The sequence below is a fragment of the Malaya genurostris genome, chromosome 1, assembly GCF_030247185.1.
Source record: "Malaya genurostris strain Urasoe2022 chromosome 1, Malgen_1.1, whole genome shotgun sequence".
NCBI classification, from domain to species: Eukaryota; Metazoa; Arthropoda; class Insecta; order Diptera; family Culicidae; genus Malaya; species Malaya genurostris.
The window spans coordinates 8,957,914-8,977,296 of record NC_080570.1 but is presented as its reverse complement, the minus strand read 5'-3'; the positions used below and the strand labels follow the sequence as shown (position 1 = coordinate 8,977,296).

The 19,383-nt window shown below is 37.7% G+C and overlaps 2 protein-coding genes across 2 annotated transcripts; both read right to left on the bottom strand.

The window, feature by feature from the left end:
• Positions 1 to 5,154: 5,154 nt before the first annotated feature.
• On the bottom strand, positions 5,155 to 13,013 carry LOC131431628 (CLIP domain-containing serine protease B8-like). Its single transcript, XM_058597458.1, has 6 exons — positions 12,711 to 13,013; positions 12,341 to 12,578; positions 12,100 to 12,278; positions 11,928 to 12,039; positions 5,620 to 5,918; positions 5,155 to 5,544 (listed from the first exon to the last, which is right to left on the bottom strand). Exons 1-6 carry the CDS (start codon positions 12,817 to 12,819, stop codon positions 5,213 to 5,215), a joined length of 1,269 nt encoding a protein of 422 aa, XP_058453441.1. The 5' UTR covers positions 12,820 to 13,013; the 3' UTR covers positions 5,155 to 5,212.
• Positions 13,014 to 13,353: 340 nt separating this feature from the next.
• Positions 13,354 to 19,308, bottom strand: LOC131431619 (CLIP domain-containing serine protease B10-like). Its single transcript, XM_058597447.1, has 4 exons — positions 19,059 to 19,308; positions 14,187 to 14,658; positions 13,819 to 14,117; positions 13,354 to 13,758 (listed from the first exon to the last, which is right to left on the bottom strand). Exons 1-4 carry the CDS (start codon positions 19,153 to 19,155, stop codon positions 13,466 to 13,468), a joined length of 1,161 nt encoding a protein of 386 aa, XP_058453430.1. The 5' UTR covers positions 19,156 to 19,308; the 3' UTR covers positions 13,354 to 13,465.
• Positions 19,309 to 19,383: the final 75 nt, after the last annotated feature.

The window sequence follows — 19,383 nt, the reverse complement described above, 5'->3', positions numbered from 1 at the left end:
GAAAAACCGACTTTCGAACGGAGCCTCGGAGACCCATAGTGTTATATACCATTCGACTCAGTTCGACGAGATCGGAAAATGTCTGTGTGTGTATGTGTGTGTATGTGTGTGCACTTTTCGAAGATATTAGAACGCGCTCAATTTTCTCAGAGATGGCTGAACCGATTTTGACAAACTTGGGCTCGTTTGAAAGCTACTATCGGACCATTGATCAAGTTCGAAGATCAAATGGCTGTGACTTTTGGTTCCGGAGATATGATTGTATAAGTGACGTAACCGACAAAAAGCGTTGTATTTGAACGCGCTCAATTTTCTCAGAGATGACTGAACCGATTTTAACAAACTTGGGCTCGTTTGAAAGCTACTGTCGGGCCATTGATCAAGTTCGAAGATCGAATGGCTGTGACTTTTGGTTCCGGAGATATGATTGTATAAGTGACGTAACCGACAAAAAGCGTTGTATTTGAACGCGCTCAATTTTCTCAGAGATGACTGAACCGATTTTAACAAACTTGGGCTCGTTTGAAAGCTACTGTCGGGCCTTGATCAAGTTCGAAAATCAAATGGTTGTGACTTTTGGTTCCAGATATATGATGGTATATGTGACAAAACACGTTAATTTTTACCGCTCTTATATATATATATATATATATATATATATATAAGGGTGCCAAAATTTTGGGATCATCTCTATTTTCGTTAAGCTCTAGTGCTCAAAAGTTTAAGCACCTCGAAAAATGCCTTCATGGAAAATTTGAGCTAAATCGGACATGCGTAAGGGGTGCTGCCCGGTGGTAAAGGTTTGACAATTTTCGATCTTGAAAAAGCACTATAAATTTTTTTTGATGCCACAACTCTTAAAACTGCATAAAACATCGAAATTTAGTGTCATCTCAAAAAAAATTTTTTTTTGAAAAAATCAACTTTCTGGGACTTAGAAAAATTTTGACAAGTCCCAAAAAGTCGATTTTTCAAAAAAAAATTTTTTCGCGATGACACTAAATCTCGACGTTTCATGTAATTCTAAGCCTTTTGGCATCAACATTTTTTTTCGATTTCGAAAATTTTATGTACTCCCCCCTATGGTGATTTTTAGAGATATATGAAAATTCCACTAAGTGGACTAAGAAGGGTTTTTTAGATTAGCATCACTCTTCTCATACAAATAGGCAACGCAAATGTCAAGCACTAGTTTGGAAAAATGATGCTGACTGTGTGACATAAACACTGAAGCATGCTTTTGTGAACTACTCGAATCAATCTGAATCAATTGTTGTCAAAATTAGTGTCCAAAATTATTTAATAAAAATATGAAACATATTTTCATGAGACTGTTATGAAAGAAGAGAAAGGCATTATCACACCACTAGGTGGATTAAGAAGGGTTTTTTCATATGAAGTTGACGAAGCACCCCTCTTAAATAAGCTTGAAAGTAAATCGAAACCCAATGGATAGTTGGTACTAATTAGTTAAGGTTATTTTGAATTTGCTGCTCATATTTTTGATTTTTTTTAGTATTTCGCTTCTAAAATTATATGAAATTAACGACGTACTTGAAAGAAAAATTGAGCAACAAATTCAAAACTACCGTAACAAATTGGCAACTAATTATCCACAAACTATCCACTAGATTTCGATTTGTTTTCAAGCTTATTTGGAAGGGGTGCTACGTTTACTTTATGTGAACTTAACAAAACTCAAAAATTGGGCTACAAATTCAAAATTCCCTTGATATTACAAAACAAATTATTCACCTATTAGTGCTATTATTAGCGATAGGTCCCTAGCCAAGTTCATGTTCATTTATGAGAACAATTTTATACATTCAGGAGTGTGAAGAAACGTCATTCAGTTATGTCTCTGACATTACCCTCCCACTTTTTTTTGGTATTATTTATTGCAATATGAAATAAATTTAAATTTGTTCGCAAGTGGTCGATTATAAGAAGTGATTTTTCAGCCCTAGTTAATACATAATTTGGTTAGAATAATTAGGACACGATTTACTGCCGTATTTCTGTGATTTTCTGTAAGTAAATTGTAAACCAACTTGTAATATGTAAACATGGAAAGAAAGTTATAAACTAACTTACTAACTAATACAAAAAGCGGATCGATTCAATTCAAAATTGCATCGGTTTTTATCAGAATTTGCTTATAGTATTATGTGACTTTACATCTAATGGTTCTATATTTGTGAGTTCTGTGTAACTTATTTGTACTAAACCAGGGAGGACGCTTCAAAATCATTTTCAAAATTTTATTCTGAATCCTTTGTAGCGTTTTCTACCGAGTGGAACAACAAGACGACCAAATTGGTACTGCATGGGCAGCTGGTCTGAAAATTTGATTATCAATTATTAATTTGTGCTTAAGACAAAACTTAGAATTTCTGTTTATAAGAGGATAAAGACTGTCCCAGAAAGTATGGACGCACTTTGATTTCGCTGTAAATAATTCACAAGTGTTAGATATTCAAATTTTATTCGATATACTGATAATATTAGACTACAACGACAGAATATTATTCTCAACATTTGCTACTTAGCCATTGTAGACTAGCTGGCGCACCTTCTTGCGAACGTTCCTTATTAAATTCCGCACAGACTTCTTGGCGACAAGTTTTGACACTTTTTACCTATCTTTTTCGAACTGTTGAATGGTTTCGGCTGCCGAGACATGTTTCCTAAGATGTGCCTTCGTTAATGCCCAAAATTCCTCAATTGGTCGAAATTGTGGGCAATTTGGTGGATTCATGTCTTTTGGGACGAAAGTGACATTTTTGGTAGTATACCATTCTACCGTTGACTTCGAGTAGTGGCAAAGTGGCAAGTAGCAAGATCTGGCCAGGATCCTTGTAGCTTCGAATCATGGGTAGAAGTCGTTTTTGTAAACATTCCTTGATGTATATTTCGCTGTTCATTGAAGCAGTGGTGATGAAGGGTTTCGAAATCTTACCGCAGCTACAAATTGCTTGCCAGACCATAGCTTTCTTACCAGATTTTTCGACCTCAATCGATGTCTCGGACTAATTTAACACTTGCCCTTCTCGCACCGTATAATATTGTGGTCCCGGCAAGGATTTGTAATCGAGTTTCACGTAGGTTTCGTCGTCCTTGATTATGCAGTTCAAATTTCCAGCAAGAATCGTATTGTACAACTTTCGAACCCTCGGCCTGGTCGATGCTTCTTGTTTCGGACTACGTTTTGGTTGTTTCAGCTTCTTATAGGTTCGAAGATTCAAATGTTCTTTAGCACGAAGAACATTTGACTTCGAAGTGCCCACTTTTTTGGCCACATCCCGAATTGAAACCTCCTTCTTTTGCTTCGAACGCCTTCAGTATACGTTTACACAACCGAGGGTTAGCTGGACCTTTTTTTTGACCCGTTTTCGGTTTATTCTCCAAGGGTGTTATCCTCACCGAACTTCCCGATTGCAGTTCGTACGGCTTTCTCACTTACTCCTTCCATTTTTGCTATCTTTCTCAGTGACAGTCCGCGATCTGTGCACTATTTGTACACAATTTTTCGATGTTGTTCTGCTGAAAGTTCACACATTTCGAAACAAACTAATGAAAACGAATAAACAACTGCACAAGTGGTTAGAGAAGAGTGTAAACAACAGGACGCAGCCATAAAACTTGACAGATTCTGAACCACTGCGAAATGGCAGCGGTTTTTGGTTGCGTCCATACTTTCTGGGACAGTCTTTATAACCACATTTCGGAAAAATATTGTGATTTTGAATCTTATGAGATGTACATAACTGAATTCATTGAAATAAAAAAAAATACTAGCGTCCGCCGCGTCCGTTAATTCACTGAACCACAGAAACATTCATCTGCGAGGATGGTAAATGGTACATATAAATTCATACTGTCGCACTAGCTAACCGAATTAAATTCTAAACTAGTAAAATTCGCGGTTTTTATGCAGTTTTTTACGAGCCTTTTTACACGGATTTTCGAAGTTATGCGAATTTCTTAGTTTATCGTTTTTTTACGCGGATTTCCAAAGTTACGCGGAAAAAAAATGCGAAAGCTGAAATGCATGAAACGTCGAGATCTGGTGTTATTCCGAATTTTTTTTAAGTAAACTGTCACACACTAACACGATAATTTTTTTTTTTTAGATTACACCAGATCTTGACGTTTCGTGCATTTGTAATATATTTAGCATAAAAAACTTCCATTTTGCGATTTTTTCTACGCGGATTTCCGAAGTTACGCGGTCTCAAATTCTCTCGAAGTCGAATTTTTTGAGATTGCAACGGATCTGGACATTTCATGCATTTCTAAGATATTTGGTATAAAAAAATGGATTTCAAAGCAGGATCACGAGAACGAATGAGCAGTTGACGTTTGTTATCGACGATAGAAGAATTGTATTTAGTTTGAGCATTGGGGACTGAAAGATTCTTAGTTTCACTTATGTAAAAATCTGTATTCAAACCTACACCAATGAATATTGCTTCATTGGAAATTCTGAATAGTACAGGAAAATGATTCAAGGCAAAGTCAGCATGAGTAATTAGTTCTTTACGAATGTGACTTTGATCTGCTAGCATCAGATCAATTGTGGAGGGGTTTCTCACGGAATAGAAATACGTTGGACTATTTGGAGATAAAACTGAAAAATAACCAGCAGAGAGTTCTCATTCTCGAAGCATTTTCCCATTCCGGTTATTTTGTCCAGAATTCCACTGAGCACGTTTTACAGTTAGATTCCCTATTACAAAAAATGTACATCAATATCATCATGGAATGGCAAATATGTTCCAGCGATAAAAGAAATTCCATGAGTGGTTTCTATTTCAAATCCCAAGCTGTCGATAACTTAAGTATTGAAAGGAGGTGAAATTCGATGTTTGATTTGTTGTTGGACAAACTCCACCACCCATTCCAGTGAACCTGTCAAATCAATTAAACAAATAACGTGGATTACTTTTTCAATATCAATTTAAGAAATGTTTCTGTCACAATAGCGAAATGAATTCTGTGAACTTCGAATTTTCACTCGATTTTATAGATCGAGTATTCCAATTTAGAATTCGAATTCATTTGAATGATCATTCGAAAAAGCTGATCCTGTAGGCAAATCTAAGCGAGATCTAAGAATCTAAGAAATTTGATGCCGTAAATAAAACAACTGCAAACGATAGAACATTTTTTCTTTACCATTCATATTCGACATATCAAGTTCGATCGTGGCTCACAACCGCGCATTTTCCTTCAACCAGTCCAGATACTCCCGCACGTTGGTGTAGACACCGGGGATACCTTCGGTGCCGCAGTCACGAACCCCCAGCGAGACGATCCCCGTCAGCACCCAGACACCCTTCGTAACGTCGTAGTGCATCAATGGGGAGCCGCTGTCACCGCCGCAGGTATCCTTCGCCTTTTGACCGCCGGCGCACAGTTGGCCCGATCCGATTTCCAGCCGTTGCGGTCGAAAAACTTTCTGGCACGTATCCGAATCCACGTACGGTAGGACTACCTTCAGCTTGATCGGACTGAGCGCGTTATTGCCGAGCTGTTTGCGAACTGGTGTAGTAAAAAAATAGAAACAAACGAACAATTTTAGAATAGCGAACTTCAGCAATTTGATCACAAACCCACAGATATCCGTTCGGCCCCAGCCCGAGACGATCAGCTTTTTGCCCTCGGTCGCACCATTGTCCAGTTCCGGTTCCGGCAGACAGATCGGTCGCAGGAAATCCGAGTACGGTGGGCTCGATTCGATTTCGATCAACGCAATGTCGTGGTGTTTGTTGCGGCCGTCATGGTCGTACTGCGGATGAACCAAAATGTTGAGCGGTGCCGTGTCGAATTTCTCCTCCGAACAGTCCTGGAAGTTCTGCTCGATCACACAGTCCGGATCGTCGTACACGTTGTATTCCCGCAGCCGGACGAATTTGCTGTGCGGAAAGACACGGTACAGTTGGAGAGAGTAGTTAGTTAAGTTATCTAGTTTAAAAGAATACTATTCGCCGGAGATGTCAGGTTAGGTTTTTAAGCAAAAATGTTCCAAACAGTTTGTAGACTAGAAATTAAGAGATCTACTAACAAATCTGCGAACATGGCATCCCTTACATGTTGATTATGTCTGAAGAATGCAAGACTGTCATTCGCTAATTTAGTCTCGAATGCAGAATATTGACTAAACAAAACACCATTTCAATGGTCTTAAGAAGCCTAGCTTCATATACGAGATTTGTTTAAGATTTCTTAGAAGTGCTTCCGTATAAGAATTCCATTTATTTCCTAGTGACCTATATTGCCAGTTCGAATTCCGTCGTATAAAAAACAATGCTCCGGATCCAAGCTGAAACAAATGGTGGAAAATTTATTTATTGTTCGATATTTTTTGATTATTTGTTCGATATGAAACAAAAGGACGCTTGGTGCCAAATAATTTGGCTATTGACGATATTTCGTGGGGGGTCAGGTTAAAGAAACTTCCATGATGTCATTTTCGCGAATCTTGAATTCGACTCGAGAAATATTATGCTTTGATAAATAATAGCTCACTTTGGGGGCTTTCATATACCTTTAGTCATATACCATTCGACTCTGTTCGATGAACTGAGAAAATGTTCTCGGAGACGACTAAACCGATTTCGACAAACTTAAATTAAAATAAAAAAATCTTATAGTCCCATACAAAGTTCCTTAATTTCATTTAGATCCGACATCCGGTTCCGGATTTAGAGGATGATATGCACCAAAAATGTGAAATTATTGTCACTAAATTTTTTATTTGTTTCGATTATAGAGGTTTTAACCTTCAGGTCATTCACCTCTTCGGGCAAGAAAAACCTTCTGACCCTATGTGCGGGGTTGGGTATCGAACCCAGGTGGGCTCTGTGAAAGGCATCGACTTACCCATCACGCTATACCCGTCCCCCATCACTAACTTTTCTCGGAGATGTTTGATCCGATTTTCACTTCCACATTTCAAACTTAGCATCATCTGAAAGGGCTTGAGATACCATAAGAATAGTCCAATCTTCATGCGGATCAAACCCCTGGTTCCAGAGGTAGGACGCTGATTGTAAAATTGCAAGAATATTTTTTTCATAAGCAAAAATTGGTAAAATAGAAGTGTGGCCCTTTTCAAAAGAGAGTCTAGATCAATTTTCGAAAAACAAAGTAAGCAGTGTTTTTTTATGTCTAGTACCCCCTCGGCCAGAGTAGCCCATAAAGGGAAAAAAGTCTGCATGTCGAAAAAGTTTCATTTAAAAGTGCTGCTATTTCCGAACACGATTTGGTGCGAAAGTCGACTATTTTAATTCGATACTAAAACCCTTCTTAATCCACCTAGTAGTGTGATAATGCCTTTCTCTTTCTTCGAAATAGTCTCATGATTTTTTTTATCTTTTCATAAAATAATTTCTGACACTAATTTGGGCTCATTTTTGATTTTGATTTTTAACTTTCAGAAAAGTTATGCTAATCAAGAAAAAACCCTTCTTAGTTCACTTTGTGGAATTCTCATAGATCTTGGAAAATCGCCATAAGGGGGGAACATGAAATTTCCGAAATCAAAAAAAAAATTTTGATGCCAAAAGTCTTAAAATTGCACGAAACGTCGAGATTTAGTGTCACCTTGAAAAGAATTTTTTCCGAAAATTGACTTTCTGGGACTGATGACACTAAATCTCGACGTTTCATGATATTCTAAGACTTTTGTCATCGAAAATTTTTTTTCGATTTCGGAAATCTCATGTGCTCCCCTTAACAGTAAATTTTTCAAGATCGAAAATTTTCAAGCTTTAACCGCTGGGCAAGGAACATGTCCGATTTAGCTCAAATTTTGCATGAAGACTTTTTTCGAGGTACTTAAACTTTTGAACAATAGCGCTTTACGAAATTAGAGGTGATCCCAAAATATTGGCACCCTTGTATACATTAGACCGGTAAAAAACAACGTGTTTTGTCGGTTACGTCACTTATACCATTATATCTCCGGAACCAAAAGTCACAGCCATTTGATCTTCGAACTTGATCAATGACCTGACAGCAGCTTTCAAACTAGCCTAAGTTTGTTAAAATCGGTTCAGCCATCTCTGAGAAAACTGAGCAGCAAAAATATCTTCAAAAAGTGCACACACACAGACATTTTCCGATCTCGTCGAACTGAGTCGAATAATATATAACACTATGGGTCTCCGAGTTTTCGTTCGAAAGCCGGTTTTTCCAGCAATTCTAATGCCTTTCTATAGAGTAAGGTAAAAAATGGTTTTAACAATTTTAGGCCGATTTACGAAAAAACACCATTTAAAAAAAAGTAATAAAATTTTTCCAACAAAAATTTTTCTTGATGCTCTCACATATTGAGTTTTATTGGAATCTAGGATGTTAATGACCTTCAATTTAGTTCAGTTTCCGATATAAAGACACTGGATAAAAAATTCAGTTTGGACAAAAAAAAAAGTTTATGTTACTATTCCTATACGTTTTGTCCTCGACTCGTCAGTACAGAGTAGTTCAAATTGAACTGCTTAGTATGAACTTTAATTTTGTCCTAAATAGTTCAATTCAAATTGCTCTGCGCTGACGAGTCAAAGACAAAATGTTAAGAATAGTAAAAACGGCTATGTGCCCATTGCGCAAAAACGGCTTTTAACCAAACCCCTAAATAAAAGTTTGTTAGAAAATGTTTGTTTTCATTTGAAGTGCCCAGCTTGCAATGTATGAACGGTTAATGGGGAACCTAATTACCAATCTTAGGAAAAAAAATTTTCAATATCAATTCTTTTTTGTAAATTGATTTTAAATTTTAAAAGTCCATATTTTTCTGTTTAGGACTCGGTAAGGAATTTTCCATTATTCAAAAAAAAATTGATAGGCTCTACGTTTCAATAAAGACTAAAACACACATTGTTGAAAGTCAATCGAAGGTTTGATCATCTTTAATATATTATTTAAATGATGAAAAAAAATCATCATTTTTGCGATTTTTTTTCAATTATCGTTCAACAAAATAAATTCGAATGTTTTGCATAATAAAAAGCATAATTCGAACAACAGTTTGTAATTTTTATCGTGGAACCATTTGAGAAATGAGTCGGTGAAGAAGTATTTTTGAGGACGCTTCTTAGAAATCACGATTTGCGGTGTCCACTGTTTCTCAGCGCAGACTAATCAGAAGTCAACAAATCAAAGCAGCATAGTTAGAGTAGAAGTTTTTCTAGACCCCAACATTTCTGTTTGATTTTTTTTTTATTTTATTGAATTTTTGGTGGTTATTCAAAGTGAAAACTGCGATTTTTCACGAAAAAATTCACCATTTTGTAGCTGTAAAACCTCCCCGAAGTAACAAACAACGGGAAGAGGAAAACGTTGGGGTCTGGTTTTTTATATGTAGAAAGTGTGTGTAAAATTTTATAAAAATTGGTGCAGTAATTTTTGAATGACGATGTACACGAACTTTCAAAACCTGCTTTCGACAAAAAGGCGTTTAAAGTTTTTTGTTTATAAAATCAATGGAAACAATTTATTACTCAAGGGAGCCCGTAGGGTCTAATATTTTCAAAAAATCATATATTTTCTTTTATAATATGTTATAATGAAACATTTCAAGAATGTTTTCTCTTACTTCTTCGCAGTATGAGATCGCAAAGATAAAGCCCCATAACTTGCTAACTTTTGTTCTGATAGGCTTGAAAATTTCACAGAATATTCTTGAAACGTTTTACTCTAATAAGATACAAAGAAAAAAATAAATAATTTTTCAAAATTGTTAGACTCTACCCGCCCCTTAATTGCACACTCACATGTAAATTTTTCAATCTGTTTTCCCCGTTAGATACTAATCATATTTAAAATTGGCTCAAGTCGGCTCTACGTCTTAACAGAGACTGAACCACAAATCGTTCACTAGTATAACACTTTTTTGTATGACTTTTTTCATTTTTTCGACAATAACTGTTTGAAAAAAAATTGGTAAAGTAAGTTTGGCCCTTTTCAAAAGACAGTCTAGATACATTTTAGTAAAACAAGTATGTCAAGTGACATTTTTGGACATTGTCTACATGTCCAGGAAGTATCGTTCAAAACTGAAAAAGTGCTGTTGGCTGCGAGTACGACTCAGTGCAAAATTCGTCCATTCATCTAATCTGGGATTGTGAAAATTGGTGTAGTAATCTCAGAGAAAATCTGATAATTTTTTTTCATTATTACTGAGCATACTATCCTGTTATTTAGGAACCGCAAGCCAGATCCGAATGAAAATGTTTATAAGACCTTTTATTTTAATCTAAGTTTACGAAAATTTATTCAGCCATCTCCGAGATAACTGAGTGACATTATTTTCTCTTCTTTGGTGCATATTATTCTGTAATTCCGGAACAGGAAGTCAGATTCGAATAAAACTCAGAATTTTATGTATGGGACCATAACCATAACATTTGAATCTGAGTGCGAAATTTTTAAAATCTGTTCAGCCATCTCCGAGAAAATCAAGTGAATTTTTTTCACTTTCTGGTGCTTATCACCCTGTAATCCCGGAACCGGAAGCAATAAATTTCGAGAATCGCTACTGAAATTTTTCACAAGCGGTTTTCAGACAAAGAAGTCATCGATCAAAAAACTCACTGAAGAAAAGATCACTATTGATTTTTTTGCAAACGCGATTATAACTGAAAATCACATAGCAAAAAAAATCATTTGTGAATAATTCATTGGTGAACATTCTCCTCGATCATATTTAAGAAAAAAGTTCGCACATTGAATATATCTGATAAAAATTTCATAGCCCTTATAATCTTAACCCTTTGCAGAATGTGTTTGTAATGATGAATAAATTTGCCGATACGTAGAGCCTTTTCTAAAAAATTTCAGTGCGCGAAGGGTGGTTGAAATGAAAATTTCTAGCTCTTGCAATTTAATGCTTTGTTGATTAGTGAATAAATAACATTTTAAATCATATGATAATCTAATAAAACTGATGCACTGATGAAGGATATAAACAACATTCCGCATTACGTGTCTGTATTGTAACGTTACTCATATAAAGATTTTCAAAGATACTTAGTGAGCAGTGTGTAGTGATTTTGAACCGCCCTACGCTTACCGAAAATGTCCAAAATCATTGAATTCAAAGAGCTGTTGATTCACTAATCAATAATTGAATGTATCCTAAATTAACCAACTAACTTAAAGAGCTGATGATTCACTTATCAATATTGCAGCGATTATCGAATCGCAGTCAAAAATATATCATTTCATATTTTGATCACCCTACGTGTACAGCAATCATTGTTTCTGAGTTGCGAATTTATTCAATAATAATTGAATCTCGCACGAATCATTTCGGTGTCAAACGGAAGCGTAGAAGAAACACAACGTCGGTGGTTCTTCTCCCTTTCGATTAACTCCTGAGCGATATTTCTGTGGGTGAAAATTCGTTATCAAGTTTCGTTGACTGAAAAAAAAACACTTTCATGAATGAAAATTTCGGAAGTGATTTTCTCAGTTACTGACTTTTTCTAGAAAATCTCCTTTTTTCACGAGTGATAATGAAATGAACTTTTTTTTATCATGGTTTGATCACTAACCGGAAGGGTAATCCGAATGAAATTCCGGAATTTTGTACGGAACATTAAGACCTTTCATTGGAATCTAAGTTTGTGAAAATCGACCTCGACGAAGTGATTCGAATGGTATTTGTAACTCTGTCCTCCGACAAAAGCAAAAACACCTGCCGGAACCAAAGGCGACTAGCACAAAAACTTTGGCTCGATAGTTCAAAAGGTAAGGCTTTGTTTCTTTAAACCAAGTTGTCTTATGTTTGATCCCCGACCTGGAAGAATTCTAAGAGTCAGTAGGATCGTCTCTCTATCCATTGATATTTACATTAAGAATCTACTAGCAAGTGGTCAACTACCCAATGGAAACATTCTCATGACCCATACAATACTCACAGTGGTCCCTTGGTGTCGTACTCCCGTCCCGTGACGCAGTGTGCAGCCGTGACGACAAAGTTCCTACTGATCAGGGCACCGCCGCAGCCGTGGATCACCGAGCTGGAGTCGCCTAGAAGTATCGATAAGTACCAGTTGTTGTTACGTAACGCCTTGTAACGCAAACACCCACGGGCTTCGTACAGCAGCATCGCCATCCAGGGAAACTCGTCGATGTTGGCAATCTCGCCGCCCCGGATTTTCGCCACATACGTCTGGAATCCGCACGTCTCGTCGTCTCCGAAGCGGGAATGCACCACCGCCGATTTTGGCCGCATCCGTCTCGGTAGGCTTTCGTTTAGCGTCGGTGATCTGACGAATGACAGAGAAAGTGAGAGAGGGTTTTTTATCGGGACTTCCGTCTATCTACTGACCTGTAGCTTCCCGAGCGTGGACAACAAACACCGCCTACTGCGATTTGTTCCAAACCGATACTCGCCGTTGCATTGCACTGAACCTGCTTCAAAAAGCTAAGCCTTCCCACGGAACTCAGACTGGCCGGATCGTTGATGGCTCCATAAGCGCGACATTCTTCCGGTGGCCGACAGACGCCCTGTTGGTCCTCATTCGGTATACTACACAACGTGGTCACCTCCCAAACGGGGGGCGTAGCTGCACAGGCACACGTGCGCCATTACACGAACGAAAAAGGAAAACAAAACCATAGTTGAAATATGTATGAATCAAACCGGAAATGCCGCGACTTTTTCATTTTCGCTGATCGCCAGCCGAACCAATTTTTACCTTGTTCTCGCTGGTGTTGCTGCGGTTGCGACGCCGAAGGCTCGATCGAAAATGTCACCACCAAAGCACTGATCATCAGTAAGATCGAACGGAGCATGGCGATTGCCATCTTGTCGCGGGTGTTAAACGGTAGGCCGTGTCCGTTTGTCCGAGAGGAGGGTTTCCACACTGACTTTGAATGAACACAAGCACGGATTGATTGCTACTGAAGCCGAACTGTGTGTGTGTGGCTGATAAGTTCGGGAATATGTAATCAGCTGCTTGCTGCGCTTTGCTGTCGATCCCCCGAACACCAACTAAAATAAAATGTAAATCACAGTCGATCCGCATTGGAACACTGACGAGAGAAAGAGAACGAAAAATCGAACGACGAGAGAGGAAGAAATTTACGACCGGTACGGTCGTGTGGTCGGAACTACGATTCGGCATTCGACTGAAAACAAACGATCGGGTTCCAATCGGTTGTGAGCGAAGTTAGAATTTTTTTTACTGTGAAGTAAAGAAGATTCGGTTTCGTTTAAGATTAGAACGCGTGAAATGGAGACGGTAGAAAATATTCGTTCTACAGAATTTCCGGTGACAGCTCTGACACATTCATCGGCCGTCTATTTTAGAGCAAATAAACACAAATATACAACTCAAATCCAAAGCGATCAAATATTGTTTCGTTTTTTTATGTGTTTATTTACAAACTACGATTCGGATGCTTCTGCTTGGAATTCCCTAATCACTAGGAAAGTACTTTATCCGCTATTTCAAGCTCGTATCACGCTTTTGATCCACCCAACATAGCTCGCGACACGCGTATACATTCCGGCCCAGCCTTCCAGACCGCACCGGTTCCCGAAGGACACGATGCCTTCGATGGTCCAGTAGAGCCGTTGAGTCATCAGCGGTCCGCCGGAATCGCCGTGGCAAGCGTCGATATTGAAGTGTCCTCCAGCGCACAGCTGCCCGTCCCCGACGGTGATCCGTTTGCCCCACTTGGCCTGACACTGGTCCGGATCTACGATCGGGACATGTGCTTTCTGCTTGATGCCGCTGTGCCCTGAAAAATTCAAAAACACCATCAAAAAACCTGACAGCTGTGTGATAAAAGAAGACCTACGTTTCCGACCCGTGTGACCGAATCCGGTGATGGTGACATTTTGGCCGGCTTTGGTTGGACTGAATCCCGCCTCCGGTAGACATATCGGAGTCACGTACTTACTCAACGTAGCGTCCCGGTCCAGACGGACCAAGGCAATGTCGTGATGTTGGTTCTGATCCACCTTGGAATATCGCGGATGTACGATGACCTCTTCGAAGCCAATGTTCTGTGGAGGATCCGAACAGGTCACCTCGCCGTCATCCTCTTCGCAGTCCACATCGGTTGCGGTGTTGTGCTCTCCGAGTCGCACGTTGGCACTAAAATCGAACAAAACACGTCAATTCCGAGGAACGTAGCAAGCAAACCCTCCACCAAACGTCTCTCACAATATCTCGCCATCATCCAGTTTCACATTATCCAGACAGTGTGCCGCCGTCAGCACGTACCGCTTGTTGATTAACGATCCACCGCACTCGAACACCCGCTCGCCTTTCTTGGTGACGTACTCGAGCAATGCGTACCAGGGAAACTCCTCTAGCGAAGTGCTCTCGCCTCCGTAGATCCGATCGGCGAGGAAATCCAACCCACATTCGTACTGTCTCGGATCCGGAAGCAGTCCGGTGAAATCGTACGAAACACCGGATGGGGTCGCCACGGTCGAAGTCGCCACCGAAGTCGTTCCCGTCGATACCCGATCCGGACAGCAGATCTTCGGTGGACTCTCGCTGCAACTGGACAACCGTACGAAGGTTAGCTCGTCCACGGTAAGAATCCGATCCGGTGAAAAGTACTGTACAAAACTGCGGCACTCGTCACGAGGAACGCAACGTCCGTCCCGTCGGTTTGGGGTGCGGCAAGCTGAAAACAGTGGGACGAATAAGTGTTATTTTAGCCAAATGTTTGTACAGATGCTAAATATTTGTGGGTTTCCATTGACGACACAAGGTCGATTAATTCGCAAGAAGAAAAAAAATCAATTATTTGAATGACAATTGGCTCAAAACGCACCATGAGATGATGTCATATTAAGTTGTAGTTTAAGGGCTGAGGCCAGTTTGTTTTAGGGTTATTTTGAGGGCTATTTTCACGATGACAATGTCTAGATAATTCAATTTAGATGCGATTAGTGCATAAAAACATAGGTGTTGTCGCGATAAAAATGAAGTGAGTGTTTTTTGTGAAGGTAAGTCGATTTCTTTGGCGGCGCCATTTTTTCTGTTCCAGTTTCTTGGTAGCGTAACGAAATATGAGAGACAAATAAAATCGGCTAAGCAAGGCTGCCGAACAAGCGGTAGCTTTATTGGGCGCAGACACATTTTATGCAAACTAGTTACCGAAAATATCGAAACTTTTCTGGTCACCCGGCCCATCGAGAGTCATTTTGTACATATGCGAGAGAGCATGGAGAGAAATGTAATACGCAGGACGAGACACATGGTTATACGCGACCTACTACTGGCCTCAGCCCTTAAGTGATGAAATATTTGATCTATGCCTTTATGAGTATAATATTCTGTGACTTGACTTCGATGCAGTCGAAAATAGCTCGAATTCGATTTCGAGGGTATAAAGACTGAACAAAGAAAGAAAAAAGTGATTGTTTTGTTAAGTACCCAAGTGTCGAAGAAACAAAGTGGATCTCGAATGTCTCTACCCGGCGATCAATAGAGAAGATTGATGTTTTGATACTTGAAAATATTGAAACTTTGAAACTTTAGGAATTTGAAACTTTGTTAATTTTTAAACTTCAAGATTTCGAAATTTTGAAGCTCTGAAACATCCCAACTTTGAAAAATGTTTAAATTTTGAAACTTTCAAACGGCGAATCATTGAAACTATGTGAATTTTGAAACTTAGAAACCATAGAACTTTTAAACATTGAAACTTTGAAGACATGAAAATATTTTAAACTTTGAAGCATGGCAAAAACTGAAACATCGAAATTTTGAAACATTTTTAACTTTGTATTTTTTAAACTTCAAACGGTGAAACTTTGTGAGTTTTTGAACATTGAAAATCTTGAAACTTTGTGAACTTTACATCATAGAAAATTTGAAAATCTTAAAACTGAGGTTTTCAAACTTTGTAAATGTAATTTAAACTTTGAGACTTCGAAATTTGGTACAATGAAACTTTGAAAAAGGTTTAAACTTTGACCTTTTGAATTTTGAAACTTAACTTGAAACGAAAAATTGAAACTTTGACCTTTTGAAAATTGAAACGAAAAATTGAAACTTTTTTAATTTTTAAACTAAGCAGCTTTAGAACTTTGAAACATTGAAGAAATGTTCAAAAGTTTAGTTTGAAAATTTTGAAATTTTAGGACTTTGAATTAAAGACTTATAAACTTTTTAATTTCGAAACTAAAAAATTTAAACTTTGAAAATTTTGAAACTTTAAATCATTGAAACTTTCAAACGGTGAAGCATGGAAGTTTTGGAATGATTTGATTTTTAAATTCAGGAAATTTAGAACTTTAAAATATTTATGCTCAGAAAATCTTGGAACTTTGATCCTTTGAAGCATTGAAGACTTGATCATCTTGAAACTTTGAAGCTTTACAATTTTAAAACTGAATTTTAAACTTTGATATTTTTTAACTTAAATTAAATTTTTGGCTTTGAGCTTTGAAATTTTGATGCTATGAAATATTGATATTTTGAGACTTCAAAATCTTGAAACTTTAAAACCTATAGACAATAAATTTTTAACCTTTGATCCACTGGAACTTTGAGACGTAGAAGCTTCACTATTTTGAAACTTTGAAACGGTAAAACTTTGAATGACCATGAACTTAGCGAGGCACCTCTAACCGATGACAACGGTAATGGGTGAATAATTTGTTGCTAATTAGTTGCTCAATTCATTTTTTATTCTGTTGAATACTTCGCTTGAGTTCACATGAAGTTAGCAAAGCCCCTCTCCCAAATATGCTTCAAACAAATCGAAACACAGTGAATAACACAGTTTCTAATTAGTTACGGTTGTTATTCACTCTTTTATTTATTTCTTTGAGTACTTCGCTAAGTTGCCATTGTTCGCGAACTTCTTATGCAATCAGCAAAGTACTCGAATAAAAAAAAATCGTGCAACAAATTCAAAATTACCGTAACTAATTAGCAACAAATTATTCACCTATTTGCGTTATCATTGGCGAAAGGTGCCTCGCTTAACTCATAAACCCTGAAGCTTTGAAAGGCTGTAAATTTTGAACCTTCCAAAACTTTGAAACTTTGAATTTTGAAATTTTAAACCTATAAATCTTGAAACTTTGAAGTTTTGAAACTACGAAATATTGAGACTTTAATTTCAAACTTTGAAGCCTTCAGACTTAGACATTTCGCAAATTTTTATCTTTGAACCTTTAAAAGCCACGAAACGGAAAATTTTAAGTCATGAAATTTTGAATCGTCGAAATGTTAGTACTTTGAAACTAACTTGTAAATCTTAAACTTCGAAACTTTGAAATTTTGAAACTCTAAAACTTTGAAATTTTTTTTTAACTTCTAACAGTGAAACTTTGTGAATGTTGAAACTTAGAAACTTAAATGCTTCGAAACTTTGAAGATATGAAAATCTTGAAACATTGAATCTATGAAACTTTGGAAATTTAAAATTTGGAAACTCTGATGCATTGAGGCTTGAAAATTCAAAACTTTGCTTTAAACTTTGAAACTTGCAAACGGTGAAACTTTGAAGCTTTGTGAATTGAATTTCAAGAGCTTAAGATCTTTTGAACTCTGGAAATGAGGAAACTTGAGAATTCAAAAGTGTGAAATTTCGGTACTTTCTTTGTTTTGATATTTTGAACTGTTTGAATTATTTTTTTTAAGTTCTCTATTTAATCGATGAAAGCAGGTCGGATGGTACCGAATATAAAATAATGAGCGATTTTGTCCACAACACAATATGCACAAATTCACCCTAAGCTGCTGGCGCTTACTGATCAATGACAGCCAAACGATCTTTTCATATCGCTTTACCGTAGTCAATACAGGGCGCTCTGAACTCGAGCACTTGGTTTGTGCACCGAAATTGAACCTTCAAGTATCATTTGTCGCTGTGTTAGCGTTTTTTTTTCGTGCACATGAGTTAGAGAAGGAATTACTCAGCCCAGCTCTGAGATTTGTTGTTCTCTCTGTCACTTTTGGCTCTATGAGAACTTGTATGCACACCTTCAGGAGAAGCTTCTGTGGCTTATGCTTATGGCAGTTAAAAACAAATTGCTGTCTTAGTTGCAACTTTTAAGCGGTTTTATTAATAAAGTGATGACCAGATTTACTGGACTTGCAGAGCGCCGAATTCTTTTATTGTATCGATGATGCGAAATAAGTTTAATAAAAAAAATCCCATCCAAGAATATATCGTTATTTCGTTGTGTTGAAAAACACTCTAGAAAATTTGAAATTTTTTTGTTTTGAATATTTCAAACTTTTGGGCTTTTGGATTTTAGAGTTCTGAAAAAGACAGTAATTACATAAAGGATGCATAAAAACTTCCAGTCCAAGCTTCCGAAGTTTCTGACGGGTCACTATAGGCCATGTATGTATGGCCAGGCGTTGTCCTGATAAAAAAAAACGATACCTCTTCCATTGGTTAATTCTGACCAATTGCTAGCTTCAAACGATCACGTTAACTGTTATCAAAATTTAGTGTTTGGTCTATACAGCCAAACATAAAGCTATAAGAATCAGCTCATGGGTTTCGTTCGAACTATTGATGTAGAACAAGGCAACTACAATTTTGAAAGATCAATATTTTTATTCAAACCGTTCAATTGATCGTCATACGTTATTTTAAAAAAGTGGTCACACTAAAAAAACACTTTTTCTTTACCTTGAATTTTTAATTCGGACCTCTATATAGAAAACAAAGATGTGTTCCACATCAAAAAAAAATATTCCTTTTCTAAATGCACATCATCATCACATGCTTCTTGGTTGATCAACGTTAGAGTCGCTTCACCGCGATTTGATCACAGCCTACTGTGAAGCACAGCCTACTGTGATTCTTAGAGCGATCTGGATCGTTTACCAGTGGACGCTACTTTCTCTTAAGTGGGTACAAACATGCTATCATATAATCGTGTTTTGAAATTTTCTGGATAAAAGTGACAAGTAAATTTCACTACAAACTTCTGTATTTTTTAACATATTTCTACTACTTTTGCTCCTGATCCTCTTAAGCGAAAAGAGACTCAACACTGACTGACCTACTCTTGGCGACCTCACCATTCCTTGTAAAACTTGACTACTTACCGTTCTGACACAAAACCCACGATCCATGCATGACCATCAACAACATCAACAGGATCACTTGAATACCACATTTCCCCATTTTTTTGTTGTTGTACATCCAGCCGACCTCTAGAGCCACAACCACATGCACAAAAACCGAATGGCCTTATCAAGAGAGCGATTTATAATGCTAAGTAAAGACGATTCCTAGTGCTTGTCTTTTGCCGTAGCACGAACTTATCTGTAAAACGAACAAACGTCAACTGAAGAGGCGACCCGGCCCGGTCAGTACCCGATTGGACGATCGGTGAAGATGCGTCAATCCCCACTTCGCTCGCCGTCCAAA